The sequence below is a fragment of the Hemibagrus wyckioides genome, linkage group LG29 (genome assembly GCF_019097595.1).
Source record: "Hemibagrus wyckioides isolate EC202008001 linkage group LG29, SWU_Hwy_1.0, whole genome shotgun sequence".
NCBI lineage: Eukaryota > Metazoa > Chordata > Actinopteri > Siluriformes > Bagridae > Hemibagrus > Hemibagrus wyckioides.
Window position 1 is genome coordinate 8,734,491 of NC_080738.1, and position 26,104 is coordinate 8,760,594.

Here is a 26,104-nt window from a genome sequence, read left to right on the forward strand (position 1 = left end):
TAGATAGATAGATAGATAGATAGAGTATTTCTCAAATCTTGAATTCTTTTACTTTTATTAATGCCAAGAAATATTAGGCAATGTGGAACTGAACCTAAGGCAATATATCATCCTGAACAGTACGTCAAAGGGGTTCTTGCTCAGGCATAAGCTGAAGTGATATATCTGATGGGGACATAGCCAGTGTTCTTTTCCTTTCATGCTCCTCCTTCATTATGATTTCACACAGATATATAAAGTAGGGGAACCAAAACGTAGTGGACTACGGGTTTATTACCATTTCGAAAGCTCTACAGTAGACTCATACACGGTGTAGATATAAGTGACATGTCCTGTTCAGACTAAACCCCAGACGCAGATCAGTGCATTTCCCGCAAACTTGCGCTTTTCGTGGATTCAGTCGACTTTCTTGGATTTTTGCATGTGAGATATCGGTATTTTTATATCCACTTTAGCCTGATCTTTATTTTTATGTCTTCTGGATAGCGTTGTGTGTCGCTGTATAACTTAAAAACCTCCGTTTTTCGCTTTCGCTTTTCTCTCGGTATCTATATCGATGTTAAAGACGTACACTAAATGATTTTTTTTGGCAGAACATATATGTGTTTTCCTTTTTTTTCTCAGAGGATAATTTCCCTTTTTAGGATTTCATTTTAACAGGTATGTGGATTTTTTTCTTTCCTCAAGTATCATTGCTTACACAGCTTGTACATTAAGTATATATATATATATATATATATATATATATATATATATATATATATATATATATATATATATATATATATATATCAAGGAGCCAGTGACATCTGGTATCTGGTAAGGGCAAAGATGTTCTTCACTATTGCATGACGTATTGTTTTCTCAGTGTTGTGCTTAGAACACATCTTGAATAAGTTAATATTAAACTTAGAATGCTGAACATTTGATTAATCCTAATTAGATTAAAAATCTGTTCCTTTAAGGAGTTATGATACTCAGGACCATTCATATCTTGCTCCCAATGCTGTTACTGAGTACAACAGCAATACCACAAGGTAAATGCACAACCTACTTATTTTCTATATCATTATGACAAAAAGTTTTTTTTCCCCCCATTACTAACACAAAGTTATCCTTTATTTTTTGTTGATATGGTCTTCATATGGTTTCCATCTATGTACTGTATGTTATAGTAATGTCATATTTAACAATAACATAGGTAATATTATTTTTTATGATCATGTTTAGATGTATGATTGAACTGTTGAGCTAATATCTTAAAGCATTTGCTGCAATTATCATAATAGATTAGACCATTTGCTTCAATTTAATGACATCAATAAATGATAAGAGATCTGAATTACATTACTCCCAAGGAGGCCAAGTGGACGATGAATCCAGTTTTAACTTGTTTGAGATGAGCAACATCACCAGAAAGACAATTGGTGCTAAAGTCTTCAAGGCCCATGACTGGGATTCTCCAGCATACCGCTTCATACGCTTTGACCACATTCCTCCAGTCAGCTCCCCAGTCCTCCAGCATCTCCTAAGTCAGATCCACAACAACAATGGCTTTGTGTTTATGGCTTCCATACGTCAGGATCGGTCTTCTCGTGGTACCCTTGTGAGCTTAGAGGGGTCTGATAGACATCGATATTTCGAGATCATCTCTAATGGACGTGCCAACAGTCTGGACCTAGTCTACTGGATAGAGAGCACTCAGAATATAATATCATTTGAGGAAGTGGATCTATCAGACTCACAGTGGAAGAATATCACATTGCATGTGCATGGAGAGAATGCCAACCTCTATGTGGACTGCAGCCTCATCGATAGCCTCACCTTGGATGAGTCTTTTTATGAGCACTTGCAAGCCAAGGGCAGTCGCATGTATGTGGCAAAGGGAGCAAACAGGGAGAGCCATTTCAGGGTAAGAGCATTTCTCCTATGCTCAGATAGTGCTTTTCCTCCAGCACGTGAACTTTAATAATGACCCTTTATCATTGCTGTATTGTTTTTTGCTGCTACCTAGTTCATTCATTTATTCATTCTCAATCTTTCATAGTCTCATTTTCATCTGGCCAAACAGTTGACCACATGGATACACTGTTCATTATTTCTCTGCTTTCACAGTGGGTACAGAAGGGTATTCAAAAGCTTCAGTTCTTGCATACATTATTGTGTTAGAGATTTTATTCAAAATCATTTAATTCACTTTTTGATCTTCACACAATAACTAATAATAACAAGCATAGCAAGAAAAAACACTTATTGCAACATTTACGGCTTGGAGTCTTTTTCACTAAGTCTACACGGGCTTTGTACATTTAGATTTGGTCAATTTCTCCCATTCTTCCTGGTTGACCTACTCAAGCTCAATCTGACTGGATGGGAAGCTTGACTGTACACTTTATGTCATTATCATGCTGAAAGGTGTATTGTTCACTCTGAAACAAATTTTCTTCAAGAAACTCCTTCATCCTTCATCCTTCGGCTCCATTCATCATACATTCATCTGATGTAGGTCTTGTAAGTCAGCTCAAAAACATTTTAGCCTCAGACTAGACAATTCTTCCCCTTTTTAGGTGTCTGCCTGTTACTCAGGAGTGACCACACCAGACCTAAATAATGAGATGAGATGGTTGTTCAGGCAGGTGAATGATGAAGAGTCCTTGTGGTTCCAAGCTTTTTTTATTTGACAATGATGGAGTCCATGGTGCTCCTGTGAACAGTCCAAATTGTGTACATTCATCCAGGTCTATGTCTCTCCACAGTTTGATTGTGGAAGACTACAGAGAGTTCCTTAGACATCACTGCTTGATTTTTTTGTGTGACATGCACTGTGCATTGTGGGCAAGTCCCTTGTATGCAGCTTATATATACAGGTGATCATTTTGACTGCAGTGAATTTCAAAGCACATGAGAATGAATATGAACTTAATCTGAAGTGATTTAGTCAAAAAACCTATAGCAAATAAAATATGCAAAAACTGAAAAGGTCTGAACCCACTAAAAAATAAAACCATATATTCACTTACATCAGCATTAACTAAGTGTTGTTTCTCATATCATTACATCATTATCTTTCAGTTCCTTGTGATATATGCTCCATTCATGCCAATCTGTTTCAGGCAATTCTGCTATAGTATGTACTTCGAACTTTCTGTCTGTGTAGAAAATGTATTATATTTTTCTGTACTTAAAAGACTGACTAGCAGAAAAACATTGTGTGATAGATTACCCCAGTACTAACACCTCTGACGTCTTTCAGGGTTTGTTGCAGAATGTTTATTTCATCTTTGACACACCCATTGAAGATATTCTGAGAAAAAGGGGCTGTGAGATTCCCAAACCTGGTAAGATTAAAAGATAAAAAAAAATTAAACAGACTTTTATACCTATTCAGTTAAAGGAAATGAATTTCTTTACTATAATCATGCATTTTTCTTTGTTTTTTTTATGCTGAAGGTGCATATTATCTATTATGTTAGTGATCAATTCATACTAAAAATTTAACAGCTTTTTAGACATTAATGATGTTTGTTTTAGGTGAGCTGTTTTTGCTGTTTTCATTTTAAATCTTGGGCAGTTCCAAAAGTGGGTCACAAAGCCTGTGGTTCACCCTGGATTATGTCAAGTTTATTGGAATTGACTGTGGCTGTGAACTACACTGAGTTCAACCGGGGTGCACAAACTGTAAATATGCTTTAAAGTTTTATTTCTAGGATTTATATTAGAACTACACTACGGCCATTTCGGGAAAAATCCACTGAATATTGGAGAGTTAAGATTTCTTTTACTTACACTTTATACATGCATGCAGATAAACACACATGCAGTGAGATCATGAATTGGCAGAATTTCTACTTTACACTGGGCATTATGCCTTGTCATCCTTTGCTCACACTTGGAGCAGGCCAGGAAAGTCCATACACCCAGCTAAATCAATACCATTTGAATTGGCCTTCCCTTTTGTCCGTAAACCAAAGCATAATCTGACATGGATTTAATTTCCTTTTAATGAAATTTAGAAGCTCTTACCTTGACTACAAGAAGAACATGTACGTGGGGAGTTTATGTCTACGGTACAGTTATATGTAGCTAACTTAGCATTGAATAAATCTTTTGCATTGTGCATTTAAAGTAACTGTGGCTTCTAGTTTCCATCTGCTATATATACTGATATATTAGGTAGGTTTCAGAAACCTTTGTTCAGGTACCTTGCAGTGGTTCAGTCTAGCAGTGCCACGTCAGACTGTGGACCAGACGGACAGACAAAACCATATGTCGGTGTTTTCTGAACACTAATCTGCGGTATTTTTGCATTTTTTTGTTCTTTAATTGTCTTTATTTTAGTATTTTAACACCCTGTATACACACCATAATAACAAGCCTTGTGTTCAAATATATATTTAGGAGTGCCTTCTTCATATAAACATGTCTTACAGGAGTAGACTTTGAGTATCATAAACACGAGGATAGCTGTGATTCACAAGGGCACATATCGGTGTGTGTGTGGTGTGTGTGTGTGGTGTGTGTGTGTGCATCTTCACAGATTCTTATTTAATCATTTAAATGGCAGAGGTCTTAGTGTGTAGGAAGCATTATCCTCAAAGGAAATAATTGGAGCTCTGGACCAACCTGCCTGTGTAAACATAAAGTTTCCTGTTTTCCATTCATCTTAATCTTATTATCATATTCCCCTTGCTTTTTTCATATTCTTCATCTCTTGGGCCAGGTCTTGGATCAACGTTGTTTATCTAGCATCGTAGTTTATGTAGCATCTAAATAATACTTTTCATGTATAAGTTAGAGGGGGAAAGGAATAATACAGCTGGGAAATTATTTTTTTCCCAAATATTGTCATGATGTTTATTTTGGTACTTTCAAATCCTTATTTATAAATTCACAGTCATTTTAGCATCTGCAGTTGTTTGGTCCCATGCCTAAGCAGCCAAGAGGAAAGGATAAATCAGCCAGTTACACAGTGCAACACTGCTGACTTTAGGTCTAGATTTGCACTGCCAAAACATGGCTTTCACCCATCTACATGAGTGAGACATGTGTCACTGCTGTTTCTGAGAGATGAATGATTTACACCAATGTCAAAAGACAAGTGTTCTATGACTCTGCTTTCTCTCATGTAACATATCAACATAATACTTAAGTCTACATTTATACTTGTGTTTTTCATAATTAACTTTTTACTATGTTGATACCGATCTATCTATCTATCTATCTATCTATCTATCTATCTATCTATCTATCTATCTATCTATCTATCTATCTATCTATCTATCTATCTATCTATCTATCTATCTATCTATCTGTCTGTCTGTCTGTCTATCTGTCTGTCTGTCTGTCTGTCTGTATAAAACATAACTGTATTTTTTTGTGCTTAATTTGGAAATCTCTCAGTTGACAACTACATGGTAAGCGAAGTTGAAGACATCATGGAAGTCAGTCAAGCCATCTCCACTAACTTTATCAGGCAAAACATGGAGGAAGTGGACATTTGTGAGCACTCCTGTGAGCAGCTCAGCTCCATGGTACAGGAGCTGAAGGGACTCCGCATAGTGGTCGGAAACCTAATGGACGGCCTACAGAAAGTGGTAATCTTCTTCTCTACTTATTATGAATTATCTTCTTTTAACAGTCAGGAGAAATTCCCTGTCTAAATGATTAGAGTCTGCAGACATTACACAATTCCTTTAAATGTGAGCGCATTAAGAAAAAGTAAAGGGACAGGGCAAAACATATTAACTAACAAATACTTAGTACATATATTAATGTTATATTATTATGCCCGTTCTGATTAAAATATTAAAATTAAAATTGATTAATTCTATATTAGTTAATAGATCACTCATAATTTCATTGGGAGTAGAATTAAACAACTCATTTAACCCAGAAATGACTCCTGGCGTTTGTAAGCAGGAATATGTTTTGCTTTTATTCCAAGTTATTACTGAACACTTGAAGTTAACTAAGCTTAAATAATAGAATTCAAGCAGCAGTTGGATTTTTATGATTCATTTCATCAGGACAGAGTAAGTGTTCCCCTGTTTGTGAGTGGGAGCCGAGACATGTCTGGCTGTGTTTAAACATCACTCTCTTTTTTCCTTTGGGAGCATCCCAGCAGTGAAAGAGTTTTGGCACCATGTCTGGGAAATTCAGCTGCTGCTGAACACACTCGGTCCCTGAGGCTCTTGCAGACCAAGTGGTGTGCCACTTTGTGGATTCACACCCCTCTCTGTCTTTCTCTCTTTCTGTCATTCTCTTTCTAACACATACACTCACTCAAAACACATGCTGTTAATTTCTTAAGTATTTTTCCACACAATTACACACACATGCCTCTTTTGGCATCTAGTTGCTGTTAAACCTGTGTCTGTCACTGAGTACCGTATAGCAGATTATGGATGCCTGTTACAACAGCACCTATCTGATTATTCATGTTTCTCAGTCTTTCGTTCTTCTGTCAATCATAAATGTACTCAAATGTGTTGCAGATTTAGATTCCTCCATTATCAATTACCAAAGAAATAACGTCCCTATTTGTGTGGATTTAATGTACAGTACTACAGAACTGTTTAGTCAGATATTTTTTCTCAGTGTTCACAATGTTCTTGTGCTTATTAGCTATACATCCAGTCACATTTCTCTGTTTTTATCAGAAATCTTATGGTTTCTATGCTATCATGCTTGCCTGTCTCTCAGGGTGAGGAAAACACAGTCATGAAGAAAGCTCTGGGCAACTTGAAGAATACCAAACACAACCGTATGTGCTGGCAAGATGGCCGCTTGTTTGAAGATAAAGAGGACTGGGTGGTGGATAGCTGCACCAAATGCACTTGTCAGGTAGAAGACATAGGTAAAAGAGATTTGGGTTATATAGGCTTTAAATGCTATTGTTCCCCTTTATGGGTTCTTCTTTTTGTTGGCAGGAATCGAAGGTTGTGTGCCACCAGATTACTTGTCCTCCTGTGGCCTGTGCCATTCCTGTTTTCCTGGAAGGAGAGTGCTGTCCAATGTGTTTGCGTGAGTATTATTTATGATATTTATAATTTATGATAAGACAGACATAGAACACAACATTGACCTGAATCTGTTCACATTCATACTGTTAAATAGGCTTTCTGTTCAGAGTAATGTGAAATCGAAGAGATTAAATTAGCTCCCAGGGTGCTGGTGTAGAACAATGGGTCAGAGGTTTTCTCCCAGTCCAAAACATGTATGTAGGTGGATTATCCCTAACAATGGAATGGTGATCTCATTCTATGTGAACTTTTTTCCCTTGCACCTAATGTTCAAAGGTTAGGCTCTGGATACACTGTGACCCTGACCAGGATATAGGGACTACTGAAGTTCACCATACAAATTGAGATGTTATCCAGAGCATATCTGAACCAACAGTTATATAACTGAGGTTCTTAGCCTGTGCTGATCTGTTTGCCTCATTTTTCAAAACATTTCCACAAGCACCGCAGAAGGTGTGGTAAGGTCAACATTATCCAGCCTCTGCCTCGGTTTGGGTTTAGTTGCGCTAATAGTTTCATTATTAGCCAAAGCTGAAAAAACTGATATGGATTTGTATTGTTTCTTCTTCTTGAATGACTGATTCAGCCAAAGACAGTGAGGACGGTTGGTCACCCTGGTCTGAGTGGACAGAATGCACAGTCACATGTGGGACAGGCACCCAGCAGAGAGGCAGGTCATGTGATGCGACCAGTAACCCCTGTAATGGTCCTTCTATCCAGACGCGCACATGCATGTTGGCTAAATGTGACAGCAGAGGTAAGAAAGTATCACATTACTATGGCTTAACTTGTGTATAAATGTACGTATATAAACTAAACATCCCATCATCCCTTTTGAGCCAATACTGCATAAGCAAAAAAACAGAGATCAAAACAGACATCAAAATTTGTATAAATTTTTTTTGATTATCTAACACTTTAGGTCCATTAGGCTTTACACATGTTAGGAATATGTTTATTTTTATTCAACAATTGTCTTGCAATTGACTTTTCCTTCACAGACCTAATCTCTCTGACTACAGCAGAAAAAAAATCCCTTTTCTCATACAGTACATGTCGTAATCATGTCATAAAAATGTAAATGTAAATCATAAAATTCTTAGAAACAGATGATCTCTGCAGGTGCCTTTGTCATGTTCTTCAGCTCAAACACAGATGTGGTGATTCATTGTACATGAAATGTATGATTGTGTAAGAACGTTCTGATGATGGCTTTCAGTAAAATTCCAAGCCACATTCTGAGACGCATATTACAAAAACGATAAATTCAGGTTCCTTTCTTTGTGCTGATTTGTATGTAGGTTTCAAGTCATTATTTTAATAAAAAATTTTACATTTACAGCATTTGACAGACCTCCTCATCCATGTACAAAAGTACTTCGAAGACTCTTTCAACAAATCCATTGATAGACACTTTAAAGTTCGTTCATGAGTTCATGACACCATCAATCTTTACAAGAGCCCCTGGTATAGACTCATGTTTGTCCAAATATGGCAATGGTATGTGTATAACTATTAAGAATGAGTTTAGGCAGGTTCTAACCCATGATGCTAACACATTAGCTACTTCATTTGTACATACCTATCAAACAGAATGCTGTTATAATATATAAATATAAATATTAATATTAATATAAATATTTAGTAGTCAAATTTGAAGCTTGAAAACACGTTTGTTGTTGTTTGCCTACCTCACCACACTTTTCACAGAGACCACCACCAGTCAAGGGCATCAAACCCAGGTCTACAACAGGTCTCAGGGATTTACCAGTGTACAAATTCCCAGACCCAGATGCAGGATGAAAGAATAAGGAATATTTTTATGGGAACAAAAAGGAAAATATCCAAGCAAACACGCCCAATTAGACAACTAAACATGGTCAAAATCTAGTACAAAGTCCAAAGGTTCAAAAACTCAAAGGGAATCCCAGTTCAATAAAGATGCAGCAAAGAATGACACAGAAAGACGGGTATATTTTGGTGGGGTAATTGAGGGAACATGAGAAACAGGTGAGAACAGAAAATGGAAGGAAAACATAACAATGGCTAGGGTGGAGCAAGCACATGTGGGAAAACATAAACAAAGAGCACATGGCAGAACAAAGAAAGAAGTCTTAATAATCAGCCCTGCCCGATCGCCCACTGGCAGTCTGTCAGGGAAATAAGTGACTTTCTTAACTGTCCAGGAAATTTTCAAATTTCATGCAGGCAGTATGCATGTGTCCTATTCCTGGTAAACTATACTTTTTATTCTTTTTAGCAATTTTAGTACCAAACTTTTTAGTAGGGAATCAATCCTTTTATATTTATTACCTCTTATGATCACCTGTCATCTTCAAGTTCCTAGTCTTTTAACTCTTTTATGCTGGAAATGCTTTGTCTCTGTTTCTCTAAACATAATGGCAGACAAAGGGACTTCAACCTCATGTTTATACACCCAAGAAACAGGACATGGTCAAAGGCAAAAATAGTGCTGGCTCTTTATCATGAGAAAGAGATGTGAGAACTGCCTTTAATTAAAGTGTCCAAAGACATTTAGCACTTCATATTTCTGTTAACATGAAAAAATAAGTGTGTACTGGATTGTCTACTGTATTGAAAATCATAAATGCTGGTGTGGTTATCAGTTCGTCAGGATGGGGGATGGAGTCTGTGGTCTCCTTGGTCATCGTGTTCAGTAACATGTGGTGAAGGCCACATTACCAGAATCCGCCACTGCAACTCTCCAGTGCCCCAGTTAGGGGGGAAGGAATGTGAAGGAAGTGGCAGAGAGACCCAACGTTGTGACACCAAGCCCTGCCCTAGTGAGTGAAAGCATTCATACTTTTTAAGTTTTATATGATCTGGGTTTAGGTTACAATGGTCTGTTGAGAACTCCATGAAATCTAGCTTTCATTCATTTTTGGTGAGCTCTTCCTTTGCTCTTTCTCTCCTGTCATCCAAAATACAGTCAACATATCTAATACTACATTATTAAAGAACTTTTTTTTTTTATCTCACATGACTGCAGTTGATGGAAAATGGGGCCCATGGTCCCCGTGGGCAGTATGTTCAGTGACATGTGGTGGAGGAGTGCAGAGTCGAATCCGTGTGTGTAATAGCCCTCCTCCACAGTATGGAGGAAAACCGTGTTCAGGAGAAGCTGAACACACAGGGATATGCAACAAGCAGGACTGCCCTGTTGGTATGTTAATGGTGGTTACTTCTGTTTGCTATCTAGTTTATCCTGACACTGCTCCTGTTGTTCTCTTTTCTGCACTGTGCTATGCATTTATTATATGTGTCACATGTTACTGTGATGTATTTTCTCAGAGCTATATAAGCTCAGATTTCTGATTTTATATTACTTTAGGAATGTAAGTTGATATTTGACATTTTTGAATAAAAATGTACTTGCTTTTTATGTCTACTCTTCTTTTGCAGTTTGTTGTAAAAGGTTTTAAGTCATTTTAACTTTCTTTTTATTTCCCTGATCATCAGATGGCTGTCTATCTAATCCCTGCTTTGGAGGGGTGGAATGCACCAGCACACCTGATGGCTCATGGGAATGTGGGCCTTGCCCCACTGGTTTCAAAGGAAATGGAATATTTTGTGAAGATGTCAATGAGGTAAGGTGGGAGACAAAGGAAGACAAACAAAAAAATGTATTAATGCAATCTTCACGGTGTAAAAAGCCTACACTACAATTTCATAAAGAGTTCACAATTGCAAAATGCCTAAGAATAATGTCACAATGTTATTTTGTCCAAAATATTCTTGATTTCAGTGCTGTGTTTGTGTGTTTGTGTGTGTGTGTGTGTGTGTGTGTGTGTGTGTGTTTTGTCCATAGTGTGATCTGGTGCCTGATGTATGCTTTAAAGTCAGTGGAAAACAGCGCTGCGTGAACACTGACCCAGGATTCCATTGCCTTCCTTGTCCTCCTCGTTACAAAGGCAACCAACCGTTTGGCATGGGAATGGAAGTAGCCAGGAACAATAAGCAGGTTAGGAAAGCCTTGGCACCACTGTGTAGTGGTAGTGACTTAAAGGGAATAATTAGATGGCAGAAATTATATACACTTACACGTAAAGTAAATAAGGTGAGCGGTACAGCTCAGAGCTATACTGACTGTATAGCTCTGAAGTATTTATTATCCTATTTTGATGTATAAAAGTCTTTTTTCTTTAAAGAATATGTTGACAGTTAGTTAATATGATTGACAGTCAGGAGCTGACACTGTGTTATCTAGTGATATTTAATTTCTTATGCCATAAAACAAACTGTGCAGACCAAAGCATAAGTCGTGCAGAAATGAAATTTGGTCAGTAGATAATGTGCCTCCTCAATATTCAGGTAAGCCCCGATCTGAACCGTTAATCCTACATAAAAAAAATTGTTCACCAGGGATTCTTTGGGCTCTCTCAAACAAAAAAGCCTCTAGAACCATTTAGCTCCACCCATTTAGATTCTTTGCTAATTTGCGTAATAGGCAAAACATACTTTCTTGGGAATCCTATATGAACTCACATGAAACTGGAAAGGCATAAATTGTTTCTCAGGAGCTAAAAAAAAACTGAGCTGAAATGCTGTGAGCTGTATTGATCCGCTAATCTGATACTAACTGGATCCTTAATAAATTACATTAAAACATGTCTGTGTCCAGCCAGTCATTGTTCAATTTAAACAACTAGCTTTATCATCACAAAACTTAAAACAAATATTTTCATGTGTGGTCTCTATGCTGTTTTCTATGTATGCAAGAACTGGGGCACAGTCTGATTGGCCTAATGGTGGCGCTAAAGTGAAGTGTTTTATGTTTTGGATGTTATCATGAATTTAACCAAAGCATTTTTGGCCTGTCCTCTCAAATTTGATGCAAAACTACACCGCACATTGTGTACCTCAACAATGATAAGAAGTGTCGACATTTGTAAACAATTTGACCACTACTTCAGAATCAGAATCAGCTTCATTTTTTACTTTTCAACCAATGCTGGATCATAAATAGTGCATGAGTGCTTGCATGGATTCATATGAAACAGAAAGAGATTGGAGGTCATATTTAAAGTACAGTGCAAGGTCATGCATAGGGTGGAGCAACTGCCTCTCCCAGTGTGAGTCATTTATATCCAGTCTCTCTCAAATTTGCTGGTCATATTTTTGTGTAATGACCTAATTAGTCAATAGATGTGCTCTCCAGCTACTCAGGCATCAGATAAAGAAAGGCTGAGAGGATACAGTTAAAGGCAACTTTAATGAGGACAAGTGAAATCACTCACTGCAGCATATGAGTTTGAGTTTGAGCACCTCAGGCCCTGTCCCAGATTGACCTCCCAAAGTTTTACAGAATTTTTACATTTTTTACAGTAATTTTTGGATATTTGGACTTATAACCAGTGTAATATAATAAAAGAACCAAAAAGGTTATATCAAAGGTCAAAGGTGAATGGCTTGACTTCTTTTTAATCCCACAGATATGTGAACCTGTAAACCCTTGCAAGGACAAGACCCATAGTTGTCATAGGTTTGCTGAGTGCATCTACCTTAGCCACTTCAGTGACCCTATGTATAAATGTCAGTGTAAGATTGGCTATGCTGGAGATGGGTTTATCTGTGGAGAAGATTCTGATCTGGATGGTTGGCCTAACCAGAACTTGGTGTGTAGAGCTAATGCCACCTACCACTGCAAGAAGGTAAGCATGTGAAACATATAATGATTTTGAGGAGATATGATTGGTTGATGGTGTAGATTATTGTTCCCTTTTGTTCTCTAGGATAATTGCCCCAGCCTTCCCAATTCTGGCCAGGAGGACTTTGACAAGGATGGCCAAGGAGATGCATGTGACAAGGACGATGACAACGATGGAATCATGGATGAACGAGTGAGAGATCTTGTTAACTATTCTTTTAAATTTATGAATGTGTGTTAATTCAATTGTAATGTTAGTGCATTGCTGTAATGTTATTACATAATCTCAAGATGCATGTTTGGAATGCTTAAAGCCTAGGAATTTATTCTGTTTTCAAACTTTCTGTTCTGTTTCTAATTTACATTTCATACCCAATTACTTACCGTCATCAAGCATTGCAGATTGTCAGCAAGTCAACTAGTTTCCAGTCATGATCCTTTAATATGATCCTTCCTTCAGCTCATTAAATCTGTCTTTCCTTTTTGTCCATGAAATTTCTTGTTTTCTACAGGACAACTGCCCTCTGCTGTTCAATCCCAGGCAGTTTGATTATGATAAAGATGATGTGGGTGATCGGTGTGATAACTGCCCATATGACCACAATCCAGCTCAAATAGATACTGATCACAATGGGGAAGGAGATGCCTGTGCTGTGGACATTGATGGGGATGGTATGGCCTAATCTGGCAATTAACAATACATTCCAGTAAATGTGGGAAAACAATATTTGTACATTTTTTGTTCTGTGACAGGCACATGGTTAGTAAATGTATTGCCACTGTGACCAAAGACAGCTGCCAACCAAAGTTCTAAACTATTTCTTTTATTCAAATCAAATAGTATGACCACTGCTATGACACTTATGTAAAAGCCTAAAGTACAATGAGATTTGGTGTCAAAATGCTAAAAATGAATCAGATTAATTAATATAAATTCACCATCTTACATACCTGGCCCCTCCTATAGTGTGTTGCAATGTTACCACTCATGTTAATGGGCTGGAAAAAATATTCTTATTACTTATAGATGATGTAAGAGGGCATTGTTTTATGGTACATAACTTTCTTTAATCGCAAGTCTATCATAAGAGGATCTCCAGCATATAGAATGGTTTTAGAAGTTTTGCCAAGATTACAGACAGCTTTGTTTATAATATTCCTAAAGCTTGTACTTTATCCATGAGTACAGCAAAGTAAACCTTTAAAGCATCTAGACTCTTACTGTTTCTGTTCCAGGCATCCTAAATGAAAATGACAATTGTCCATATGCATACAACAGTGATCAGAAGGACAGTGATGCAGATGGAGTGGGAGACCAGTGTGACAATTGTCTTTTGCTTCCTAACCCTGATCAGGTACTAGTGATACATATACAGTACTCAGCAGACACCATAAGCTTATATAGAGTAACTTAAATGGATGCATTTCACTTGGCATGCTAGTTCACCAGGTCAGGAAGTTGAGATTGAGTCAAGAATGCAAAATAAAGTCTAAGTGAGATTGAGTCAAGGAAGAGTCTTAAGAGGCTTGAGACCAAATAAAGATAAAGTCCAAATAAAAGCAAGATAGAGTCAATTCATTTAATCAGTTACTGAATAATTATTGAGATCATATACACCAACCAGGCATAACATTATGAGCACCTGCCTAATATTGTACTGGTCCCTCATTTGCTGCTAAAATAGCCCTAACCCAAGCATGGCCTCCACTAGATCCCTGAAGGTGTGCTGTGGTATTTGGCACCAAGATGTTAGCAACAGATCCTATAAGTCCTGTAAGTTGCAAGGTGGGGCCTCCATGGATCGGACTCCTGCCTAGAGTCTGCTTCTGGCATGGTCAAGGACACAACAAAAGCAATCTGGTCTACAAGCAGTGCCTTGTTGCTGGGTTGTGGTGGCTATCTCCAGGCCTTTTAGGCCGCTGTGTGGCCTCGCCTCTAGGGATTAAGGCTCACTCCACTATGGGTAATAGTGGTGATTAATTAAAGTGATAAATTAGCGTGATTTCACACAGAGCTTCAGACACAACTTCTGCAAAGAAGTGTTCCCATAGCTTCAGCCATGATGCAGCATCTCTCAACATTTAAACAAACATAAACCTGCTTATGAATGCAACAAACAGCCAAGAAATGTTCTGCTAATGAAAAATATTACTTTATGACACAAAATATTGCAAATTTGTGGCATACAACATTTTATCTTTAAAAACGTATCACTATGTTGAAGTGAATTTAAAGAAGCACACAAATATGAATTTTCTGCTTCTTTTAAGATGGACCATGGTAATACGTTTCTGTGACCTGACCATGTTCCATACTACATCAATTAGGCTGATATGAATCACCTGCTTTTATCAACAAGAAATACATAATATTATACAGAATAGAGTGTGTATGTTTGTTCATGTTCTCTGGTAACTTTGTGTACAATGCTTATTTTTTGCTATATCCTATGTGTGCTATATTTCATATTGCCGGCATTTGGTAAAGTGATGAACTTGATTAAGTTTTATTCCTCGATATCATCATGATTGACTGTCTAGGAAAAACATAACAGTTTACCGAAGTGGGTTTATATTGTGTTAAATGCAATAGCAAATTCTGAAAATGTTTTACTGTAATTACTTTAAAACTTTTCATTATTTTTGCAAACATTGAATCACACATAGTATTGAAAATGATTTTCCCCACATACCCACAGAACTGAAATATTAAATATATTGAAATATTATGAAATATCAACCACTTGCCCAACAGCTTGATGCAGATAATGACCTTGTAGGAGATCAGTGTGACAACGGTCACGATATTGATGAGGATGGCCATCAGAACAACCTGGACAATTGCCCTTACATTCCTAATGCCAACCAGGTAGATCATGACAAGGATGGACAAGGAGATGCGTGTGACTTTGATGATGATAATGATGGAATTCCTGATGACAAAGACAACTGCAGACTGGTAGCCAACAAAGAACAGTTGGACTCAGATGGTGGGTGAGAGTGTCATAAAGGCTTTTTAAATATTTTATTGTTATTCCTTCAGCAATCTTCAGTTGATTAATGTATAGTTGCTTGAATACAATTGGATGAGTTTTTTGATGCAGGCAAAAAAGGTTGTTACCTTTTAATAGACTGCATGTTTGTGAAGGTTGTCACATTAAGGTTGAGATTCATTATTGATATGGGAGCTATTAAATGGAATTTATTTCCTAGGTATTTATAACATTTATATTTTAATAAACAACATCTCTGGATTAATTGGCTCAGGATTGACTCTGATTAACTAGGCCTGTTCTGAGAGTATGTGCTATGCTGCCAGAAATGAGAACAGCACCTTCCCGAGAGTGATGGACACCATCCTGGCCTAACAGGCCAGCATTGCTCTCAAAGCTGCTTCAGTTGCCTATGTAGCTCACATTGTTTTCGGAGCACCACCTGGACATCCAGCAGTTCAGCGACCATAACCTGCTGTAAACTACATTGCCATGCCACATTGGGATGGGGCCAAAGCATATTACAGCACCGGACATTGGCTTTGCTAAATTACAGACCTCTACAATGTTACTCTTACTAACCTCAGACCGACAAAAGTGTATGTCATTAGTTTCTACATTAAAAACAGCCTTTGAGAACTGGCTCCCAGTGTATACCTAACCAGTGCTGCTTGAGTGCTAGCTAATTTCACATGCTTTAAAATAGAGTCTCCTATAAACAGAGCTTTTTCAGATTTCTCAGCAGGTGCACCACTGGGGAGAGCAAAACTGTTGGACTTACTCCCATTACCCTTCTGTAGCATATGAATGCACATCTCTAATGCTACAATTGTATCCATCAGAGAGCTACTTAGAGCTAACTAGTATTTATTCTAAATTGAACTAACACTTTACGGCTAAAACTATTTCTAATGACAGAGTAAGAATGTCAGTATAAACAGATTGGCGGTTAGATGGAGATTGGCTAAATATACGCAGTATATGCAGTATATAGCACTGGACCCAATCCACTGTACCTGACGAGGGTTGCGTGGCGATTAACTCTTGTTCTGGGTTCTGTTGCTCTGCCATCAAGAAGCAGCTGACCTTCAGGAGCTGCAGAACCCAGAAACACAGATGGCGCTCCTCAGGTGTCTGACTGACACACACTACAGAGTTGCCCTCTTGATGCTTGAATACTCCAGCTGCGTGCAAGGTGGTAGACACTGAGTTGTATAGCAGATAGCAAAGGAAGGGTTGAAGGTTGATCATTGAACATTTTTAGGGGATACAGCTGGACATGTGGTGGGCTACTAAATTTGGCTAATGGCATGTGATTTTGCTAGTGTGGATGATCAAGGAATTTCTTGGTAGTGTGGTTACAATTTTGGCTGTTATTTTATAGGTGATGGTCGAGGTGATGCCTGCCAGGACGATTTTGATAATGACAGCATCCCTGACATTTTAGACATGTGCCCAGAGAACAATGCTATAAGTATAACCGACTTCAGGAAGTTCCAGATGGTGCATTTGGATCCCAAAGGGACCACTCAAATCGATCCCAACTGGGTAGTCAGGCATCAGGGCAAAGAACTGGTCCAGACTGCCAATTCAGACCCTGGAATTGCAGTAGGTAAGTTAAAAAGTCCTCAAATAGTACCTCATAGATTCAACTCAGTCTTGAAATTGTGGAATTTCTTTTCTAGGCTATGATGAGTTCAATGCTGTGGACTTCAGCGGCACCTTCTATGTGAACACAGACAGAGATGATGACTATGCTGGCTTTGTGTTTGGTTACCAGTCAAGTGGTCGTTTCTATGTGGTTATGTGGAAACAGATCACCCAAACATACTGGGAAGAGAAGCCATCAAAGGCCTTTGGAATCTCAGGTGTCTCCCTCAAAGTGGTTAACTCTACCACAGGCACAGGGGAAAACTTACGCAATGCCCTCTGGCACACCGGTGACACCCCTGGCCAGGTGAGCCATGTGCACTCATTTTCTCAAAATCAGATAAGTTGTTTTTCCTTTGGTTGCTCCCATTAAGGGTTGCTATGGCAGATAAGTCATGTGTTTCGCATATTTAATGATTTGGCCCAGGCAGAAATGGAGTTTGACACTTCTGTCATAATATGTTATAGCACAGACACACACGAGGCAGGAGTAATGGAAAACAAATACTCTTTTATTTAAGCTTTTGGCAAAGTGGAGGTGAGAACCAGAGTACTGTATCAGTAGTGGGGTGTTGCGATGGTCCTAGCTGTTGGCACAGAGAGTGTTTGTGAGCAGCATACTGATGAGGCTTCTGCTCTGGACATTTTTATAATTCAAATTTATATTTCTGGCATTTGGCAGATGCTTTTATCCAGATGTACATGTTTTTAATGTACATACAACATAGAACAATACATAAAACAAACAGGGAATAATAATAGCTAGTTTAACTGTTTCAGGAAGAGGTAGGTCTTCATCCATCATTTGAAGATGGTCAGTGACTTGGCTGTATGGACATCTAGGGGAAGTTCATTCCACCACAAGAACAGAGAACAATCTAGATGTATACCTACCTCTTACGCTGAGAGATCAGTCGTGCAGTGCTAGTCGATCAGAGCAAGGTGCAGTGCGAAGGGTAATACAGTAAGAGCTTTCAGTACCTGTTGGGAGTGTGATCTTAATTGCTGTCTTCGGTCTCTGTGTGAGAGGGATAGAAATGGATCAGAATTCTTGTTCAGGCCAAACTGGCTCAATGTACTGTCACTGCTGCACCCTTTCATTCCCTTCTGATGACTCCAGGATTGTGAGGAGCCACATTCATTTTAGTCCAGCCATGTTGTAAAACACTGCCTTGTAGCCAGGTGCTCCTGTGCTATGCATAACAATGAAATGGCACTGTCCTGTCAGCATCCAGGTGAGTGTAAGAGTATACACAGTGTACACCACAAATCCCCACACCCCCAATATACAGCATCTTCCCATATACTTCCCTGATACCATAGAGGAATTTGTCCCTCTGCCACTTGTTGCGTTTGCTTGGGATTTATCACACCACAGCCTGCTGACTCTGTGGAGGACATCTTTACTCCACCTCCACCCACCTTCTGGATAATGTTGACTTGGATGTTGTCATTGTCCTGCCTCCTGCCAAGCACCCTGACTCCAGTCTAAATCTGTAAAATCCTACCCAAAAAGAATGAGAATTGCATAAAAGTAAAATGTGCTTTAACAAAGTTACATTTTATAATTTTTTACATTTTATTCATGTATGTCTAATAGCTCATGTACTGACACAGCGTATCATTAAATCTTTAGAACTAAAAATGTTCTTTAATAAATGATGATGACTTTTTTTTTTACAGGTTCAAACATTGTGGCATGATCCTAAGAACATAGGCTGGAAGGACTATACTGCATATAGGTGGCATCTCATTCATAGACCTAAGACTGGATTTATCAGGTGAGAAACACAACACCAAATAATAGATATATAAATATAGATCTGTGTGTGTGTGTGTGTGTGTGTGTCTGCCTGTTTACATTTTGTTAAACAAACACATGTGCCTTTTTTCAGGGTTGTAGTATATGAAGGGAAACAGATCATGGCAGACTCAGGGCCAGTCTTTGACAAGACGTTTGCAGGAGGAAGACTGGGATTGTTTGTCTTCTCGCAGGAACTGGTGTTCTTTTCTGACCTTAAATATGAATGTCAAGGTAAGTAACTTACTACCTTGCAATGACACCTGAGTAATGTAATGTGAAGCTACTTTTAAGCCCATATTAACGTGGTTTATTTTAAAGATGTAACATTTCTCGCAAAGACTTTTCTAAATGTAAAGCCTTTTCTAGTAAAATACATTGTTTTTAACATTTCCATGTCAGACACGGTGTGTGCTAATAATGATCATGGTGTGTGCTAATAATGATCAAGCAAATTTCAGTCTGAGCCCTAATTTATTATGCCTTAGGAACAACAACAACTGCAATATAATCACAGAGGTCTTTTTCCCCCTAGATAACTGAACAAGGCAAGTCATGGTTACTAAGGATTACTTTCAGCTCAATGAAATGCCTGTATGTGAAATGAAATGAATTTCGATGGAACGAAAATTCACACAGGACATGGAAAATAGCACCACTTTTACACCTCCTTTACAACCTCAAAATCAACACCCATAAAAAAATACAATCATTTTTCTCACACCAGTCTTGAGCACATGAAGCATTTTTGTTTTGTTTTAGATCTATTTTTCTGTGCTATATGGTTCTACGTGCCACTGAAAACAAAACATATAAATATGCTTTCATGTTGTATTCACAATATGTATCATTAAATTATTCATAAACTAGTCATCTAATAAACACCTGAATAACACTTCAAATGTGTTTTTTTTTTCTCGAGTCAGTGTTATGTTTAGACGTTCACTTTCCCAGCAGGATAACTGCTTTGTGAGATTTTATTAATCTCAGGGGCAAATATTCAATAGCCTTTTGAGTTTATAGTGCCATCGAGGTGTCAGGTTTTTCTGTCTGCTCAAGCAAATCACTTTTATCCGATCAGCAAATGTAATCAGTTTTCATTCAGTTTACTAAAGCAGTCACCCCACTACTCACAAGATGTTTTTGTTAGGGTTAAGGTTTTGTCTTTCCTTAGTTTGTAGTTCACATTGTTTATTCTGTAATTTTGGGAGCATATACATTTTAGTAAGGAATAGTGCACTTTGCAATGGAGATGTTAATATTAAGATGTATTTTATTTTTTAAATCATAACGTGGCAATTTCACATGTCAAGATGTTGCTTTCAGCACAAGTGGGTTGTTTATAATTATTTATTTGTTTACACTGACTACAGAATTTTGATAGTAACTATTATTTTCTTTCTTTCTTTCTTTCTTTCTTTCTTTCAAATATGCATTAAACAGTTCTATGTATACGCACCATTATTAAGCACTTGATAAGCATGTCCACCACAGTGTGAGATTATCGTTTGCCGTTATGTGTTATTTCTTGGAAAACTTTTACAGTCTAACTATATTAGGATGCACACTGTGAGTGTTTCACTGGCATCTGTTCCTAGTAATAAACCAGAGATTGAAATTATTCTTAAGCCACATTTACCAGTGTTCTTTCTTCATGGATGATTGGGGCAGTGGTAGCTCAAGTGGTTAAGGCTCTGGGTTGAGGATCGGGGTTCAAGCCCCAGCACCACCAAGCTCCACTGTTGGGCAATTGAGCAAGGCCCTTAACCCTCTCTGCTCCAGGGGCGTTTTATCATAGCTGCCCTGCGCTCTGACCCCAACTTCCTCATCTGGGATATGTGAAGAAAAGAATTCCACTGTGCTGTAATGTATGTGTGGTGATAATAAATGCTTCATGCCCTCAGTTCAGTTCTTAGTAATATATAAGATTTGCAGATGTTTGGGTTAAGTTTCCAAGCCACCTGTTTCATCTTGTTAAATCTTGTCATTTTAATACTTTACTATTTTTTTTATAATATTGTTCTTTGAATAAAGATTTGTAGACTAATTTATACACACTCTGATTGACTGCATTTAATACTACATCAGTATGGTAAGATCTAGGTCAAATAACTGATAAAAATCTAATAAGTATATTAAAGACAGAAATGAACATCTAAGACATTTAAAAGACAGATGTCACAAAAATAAAAACTGCCTTAGATGTCCAGCAATACAAGTAAAATGTATGTGCAGCAGGTTCACATGCATCGAATTTAGCAAACATATAACATTAAGGAGCAATACAGATTATATATAAATGTGCACATAAATGTACAAACAGTATGTATGTAAATAAAATGCCTCCTTCAGTGCTTGAAATTCAAGATATAAAAAGTACTGGAACAGCAAGGTCAATTCCTTTGTTTTTGCTACACTATAGACAGTTGTGTTAAACAGTTTAGAACAAGGCACCTAATGGTAGTCCAAATTTCTAGGTGAGCAAAATATAGTATTACATTAAAAGTAGCTCATTCTTAATATTTGGCTACATTCATTTTCTTGCAATAACTGCATTAAGCCAGCAACCCACTGGTATCAGATTGATGCATTCTTCTTTTGTGATGCTTGTCCAGGCTTCTTTCAGTTGTTTGTTTTGGGGGTTTCTCCTTTCAGCCCTCCACATTTTCCCCGATGAAGTTCATTGCCGGGTTTTGAATATTTGGCTTGCTGCATTTCTCTGTAAATTGGCAGACAGGATGTTTCTGTAAATTTCTAAAGTTATTCTGATGCTACCATTTCATGAATAATTGAGTTTGTTTCAAAAGCAGAAATGCAAGTTCAAACCCTGACACCACCATGCTTGACCATGCTTCAGTGATCTCATATGTTTTGAATCATAACCAGATCCTTACAATACATTGGCCTTTCCATCACTTTGGTAGAGGATAATCTTGGTTCCTGAACTTTTGCAGCTCATCACTTTATTTCAATCTGGCCATCCAATTCTTATAGCTGATTAGTGGTTAGCATCTTGCCATATAGCCTATTGCTACTTTCAATGTTTTCTTCAAATGGTCCCGCTATCTCTCAGGATACAATATAGGTATGCATCAAGACTCTTCTCTGTTCTGGCATCTAGATGTTGAAATGAACTTCCTCTAGATCTCCAAACAGCTTTGTCTTTAAACGACAGGTGAAGACCTACCTCTTTCTGAAATATGTAAACTAGCACTGTTTGTTTCAGAATTTTGGTGTCCTTAGTCTGTGATCAAGAGAACCAGTATTAATGTATTTGTTGATAAAGACTTCAGAGCACTTTTGTACTTCGCTCTGGAAATGGTGTCTGCCAAATGCTGTAAATGTAAATATAAATGGGAAACATAACAAGCAATTTGTCATTAGAGCTAACAATCTAGTACAGATTGGCAAGTATAAAGTATAAGATGAAATAGTATACAATCTAGAAGAGAAGTGAAATGCAACAAAAGGAAATACATTTTATTTATCAATAACTAATACACAAATTAAATTTTGGCTTTATTACTTTTTAATATCAGTAGGTGATTATGATTATGTTTTTAAAATGAAAGTGTGTCACACTGGGAACTCAGAACACTGGGATCTTTGGAGTAGCGTGTGTGTGTGTGTGTGTGTGTGTGAGAGAGAGAGAGAGAGAGAGAATATTATGTAGGCTTGTGATCATGTAATGGTTAAAGACAATGGGCAGTTATATGCAAAGTCAGGCAGGGACTCTGGTAAGACTAGCTATGCCAGCATGACTAAAACGGAGAGCCAGAAGGTGACCCAGACATGAGGGCATCCTGGGACATAAAGCATCCAGCCACTTCACAGGCTTCTGCTTGCTGTCTTTAGACAGAAACAAAAGCACCTTCTGAAAAGATTTAAAGAAACATACAGCAAGTGGCATGGCATACGATTCGAAAACAGGAACTAGTATTTCACAACAAAACAGGTAATACCAAGACTTCTTGCTCTGAAAAAGCAATACATGTGTGGTAACCTCAGCAGTAGTCACTCTGGGAAAAGATGCAGGAAGCTCAAAATGTTTGGATGGAACAACTGGAAAGAAACCGGCAACGTGAAGAGAGGCTCCTCATGAGGCTAGTGGAGGAAAATTCCGGATCAAATGTCTGGCTTGTGGGACAACTGCCATCAGTAAATATCTAGAACAGCACCATAAATGCAGAAGACATCCTATCCCAATGTTTCACCACAACCCCAAACACAGCAGTCATACTCCAGAAGCAATGTTCACTGTTCTCAGAAAACTCCATCTTATTCTGACACTACTAACATTTGCTCCTTCATGAATTTGACAATCTGGGTTCAAGACACAACAGAGATTTGTTTTATTTGAACAGTTTTTGTTTGAACTGCAGTTTTTTTTTAAACTGATGCTCATGTTCTCATGATCTGGTTCTTGATAACTTATGTTCTTGTTAGATACTTGTGATGACTTTTGCTTTTGTACTTTAAAAGAATAATAATACATAGCACTGTTCACTGTCAGGTGTTTTTTCTGGTTTGTTTTGATGAGTATATATGTCCAGAGCATGTTTTTAAAGTAACAGTTAACAGAGTAACAAGAAACAACTGTCACATTTTCCAATATTTTTGATCACATTAAAAATGGGTAGGTTCAAACAAAAATGCCATGTTCTAATCTGGTTAAAAAAGACTATATGTAAATATTAAGAAATTCAAGGCAAAATAGCTGAGTTTTTAGTTGGAAAGTGTTAAAAAATAAAAAAAACAGCTATTTATAATTGTAGAAGATGCTATCTTTAGGCACCCTTGACTTAGAGAACCAGACAGTAATTGAATGTAATGTGCCACTTCAGTGAGGCTTCCATAAAATTGTCAGAGGAGAAGAAGTGTCAGGGTCAAAGGTGATTACTCTTACAGGAATGCTAAGGGATGCAATCACCTCAAAGTGCTCACAGTTTGATTATGAGAGGACGGCCAGGCAAATGTGCAGACTGCAATCATAAGCACTTAGGAAGTCCAAAACATCCCATTTATATCCTCTCAAATCCCCTCATCACAACCAGATCCAGCAGGAGACAAAGGCAGCCATGCAACCTATTCAGGTACTGTTTATGCTATTGTGTGTATGTGTGTGCCACTTACTGCAACAGAGAACAAATTATTACTATAATTAGGAACAGGTCTAAACCTTACCACTTGTTCCCCTCAGCAAACCAGAGCTCGCCTACGTCCCCGCTTCCGCACACCCTTACCGCCTTTCTCAGGCCACCCAATGAGAAAAGAAATGTGTGAAAACCATCTGCGCCCCTGGCATGTGAACCACTTCAAATTAAATGGCTGAAGTGACAGATACCAACAAGTGATCTGCACACTGGCATCCTTCATGTAGTGGAGCCACTAGATTGGGGCATGGTCCAAACAAATAGTGAAGGCCTGTCCCAACAGATAATTTCCGAGGGTGAGGAACACCCATTTGATGGCCAGACACTTGTTATTTATTGTGCTAAACCTAGTCTCTCGCACCATTTCCCACATAATAAGATGTCAACTCCATAGTTCACAAGCACTACAACTGAGCATTCCACAATAATCTTCATTTATTGCAATCATATACAGTTGTGCTGAAAAGTTTGCATAACCTGAAAGAAATTGTTAAATATTGCCATTTATTTTTGTTTACATATCCTTGAATGTTTATTATAAACACACAGGTTGACACACAGAGGTTTAAATGACTATTAAAGGGAAGTTTCCACAGCTGTGACTCACTGTAATTGTACTTAATGTCTGTAAATAAATTGTTTCCCAGCTCATGAGGTGATGCAATGACTTGGTTGGATACCGCACCATAAGGGAAGACAAAAGAATTGCCAAAGGATCTGCGTAATAAGGTAGTTGAACTTTATAAAGCAGTAAAAGGATATAACACTTGAAATTGCCAGTCAGTACTGTTCAAACTCTGATAAAGAGGTGGAAAATAAGAGGTTCTGTTAACACTAAGCCACGGTCAGGTAGACCAAGAAAGATTTCACCCACTACTGCCAGAATAATTGTTCGGGACGCAAAGAAATACCCACAAACAACTTTGAGAGAAATACAGACTGCTCTGGAAAAAAAGTGGTGTTGTGTCCAGGAGCACAATAAGGAGGTACTTTAACATAAATGATGCCACAAAAAGGCCCGTTTTCAGTACACCAGGCAGCACCTAGACAAGCCTCACAGCTTCTGGAGTCATTTGGAGTGATGAGACCAAAATTGAACTTTATAGTCACAACCATAAATGCTATGTTTGGAGAGGAGTCAACAAGGCCTGTGGTGAAAAGTACACCATTCCCACTGTAAAGCATGGTGGTGGATGTTTTGGGGCTGTGTGAGCTCCAGTGGCACAGGGAAGTTAGTCAAAATTAATGGCAAGATGAATGCAGCATGTTATCAGAAAATACTGTCAGACAATTTGCATTCTAGAGCATGAAAGCTACACATGGGATGCTCTTGGATGCTCCAACATGACAATGATCCAAAGCACAAGGCCAAGCTGACCCTCTAATGCCTACAGCAACAAAAGGTGAAGGTTCTGGAGTGGCCATCACAGTCTCCTGACCTCAATATCATTGAGACACTTTGGGAAAATCTTAAACATGCAGTTTGTGCAACACGACCGAAAAATGTACAGGAACTGGAGGCATTTTGCCAAGAAGAATGGGCAGCTATACCACCTGAGAGAAGTAAGGACCTCATGCACAATTATTACAAAAGACTGCATGCCATCGCTGATGCTAAAGGGGGCAATACATGATATTAAGAACTAAAGGTATGCAAACTTTTGAACAGGGGTTATTTTCTTTATTGTCATGTTTTGTTTGATGATTGTGCCATGCCTTACATATGAACTTGAGCTCTATAAGAAATAAAATAAATTTGTTTTGCCTTCTCACTCATGTTTTCTTTAAAAAATGGTACATATCTTGTAAATTCTCCC

The 26,104-nt window shown here is 38.0% G+C and overlaps 1 protein-coding gene across 2 annotated transcripts; it reads left to right on the forward strand.

Moving 5' to 3' along the window:
• The first annotated feature begins 217 nt into the window (after positions 1 to 217).
• On the forward strand, positions 218 to 20,755 carry thbs2a (thrombospondin 2a). 2 transcript variants are annotated; one of them, XM_058384502.1, is made up of 23 exons: positions 218 to 423; positions 625 to 660; positions 966 to 1,037; positions 1,359 to 1,912; positions 3,254 to 3,338; positions 5,401 to 5,594; positions 6,703 to 6,843; positions 6,930 to 7,023; positions 7,609 to 7,779; positions 9,650 to 9,826; positions 10,033 to 10,206; positions 10,503 to 10,630; positions 10,852 to 11,004; positions 12,476 to 12,694; positions 12,776 to 12,883; positions 13,203 to 13,362; positions 13,927 to 14,045; positions 15,446 to 15,680; positions 17,068 to 17,295; positions 17,369 to 17,640; positions 19,017 to 19,114; positions 19,229 to 19,368; positions 19,670 to 20,755. In XM_058384502.1, the coding sequence occupies exons 3-23, from the start codon at positions 971 to 973 to the stop codon at positions 19,675 to 19,677; spliced, it is 3,525 nt and encodes a 1,174-aa protein (XP_058240485.1). In that variant the 5' UTR covers positions 218 to 423; positions 625 to 660; positions 966 to 970; the 3' UTR covers positions 19,678 to 20,755. The 2 variants fall into 2 exon arrangements, with proteins under 2 accessions (XP_058240485.1, XP_058240484.1); XM_058384501.1 differs by having other exon boundaries at positions 218 to 660.
• Positions 20,756 to 26,104: the final 5,349 nt, after the last annotated feature.

Bases quoted from the DNA above. Each gene is read 5' to 3' on its own strand.
- thbs2a (XM_058384501.1), top strand. From the start codon at position 971: ATGATACTCAGGACCATTCATATCTTGCTCCCAATGCTGTTACTGAGT. The intron at 7,780-9,649 runs GTAAGAAAGTAT...TGTGGTTATCAG, and splicing joins GGCTAAATGTGACAGCAGAG to TTCGTCAGGATGGGGGATGG. The intron at 15,681-17,067 runs GTGGGTGAGAGT...GTTATTTTATAG, and splicing joins AGAACAGTTGGACTCAGATG to GTGATGGTCGAGGTGATGCC.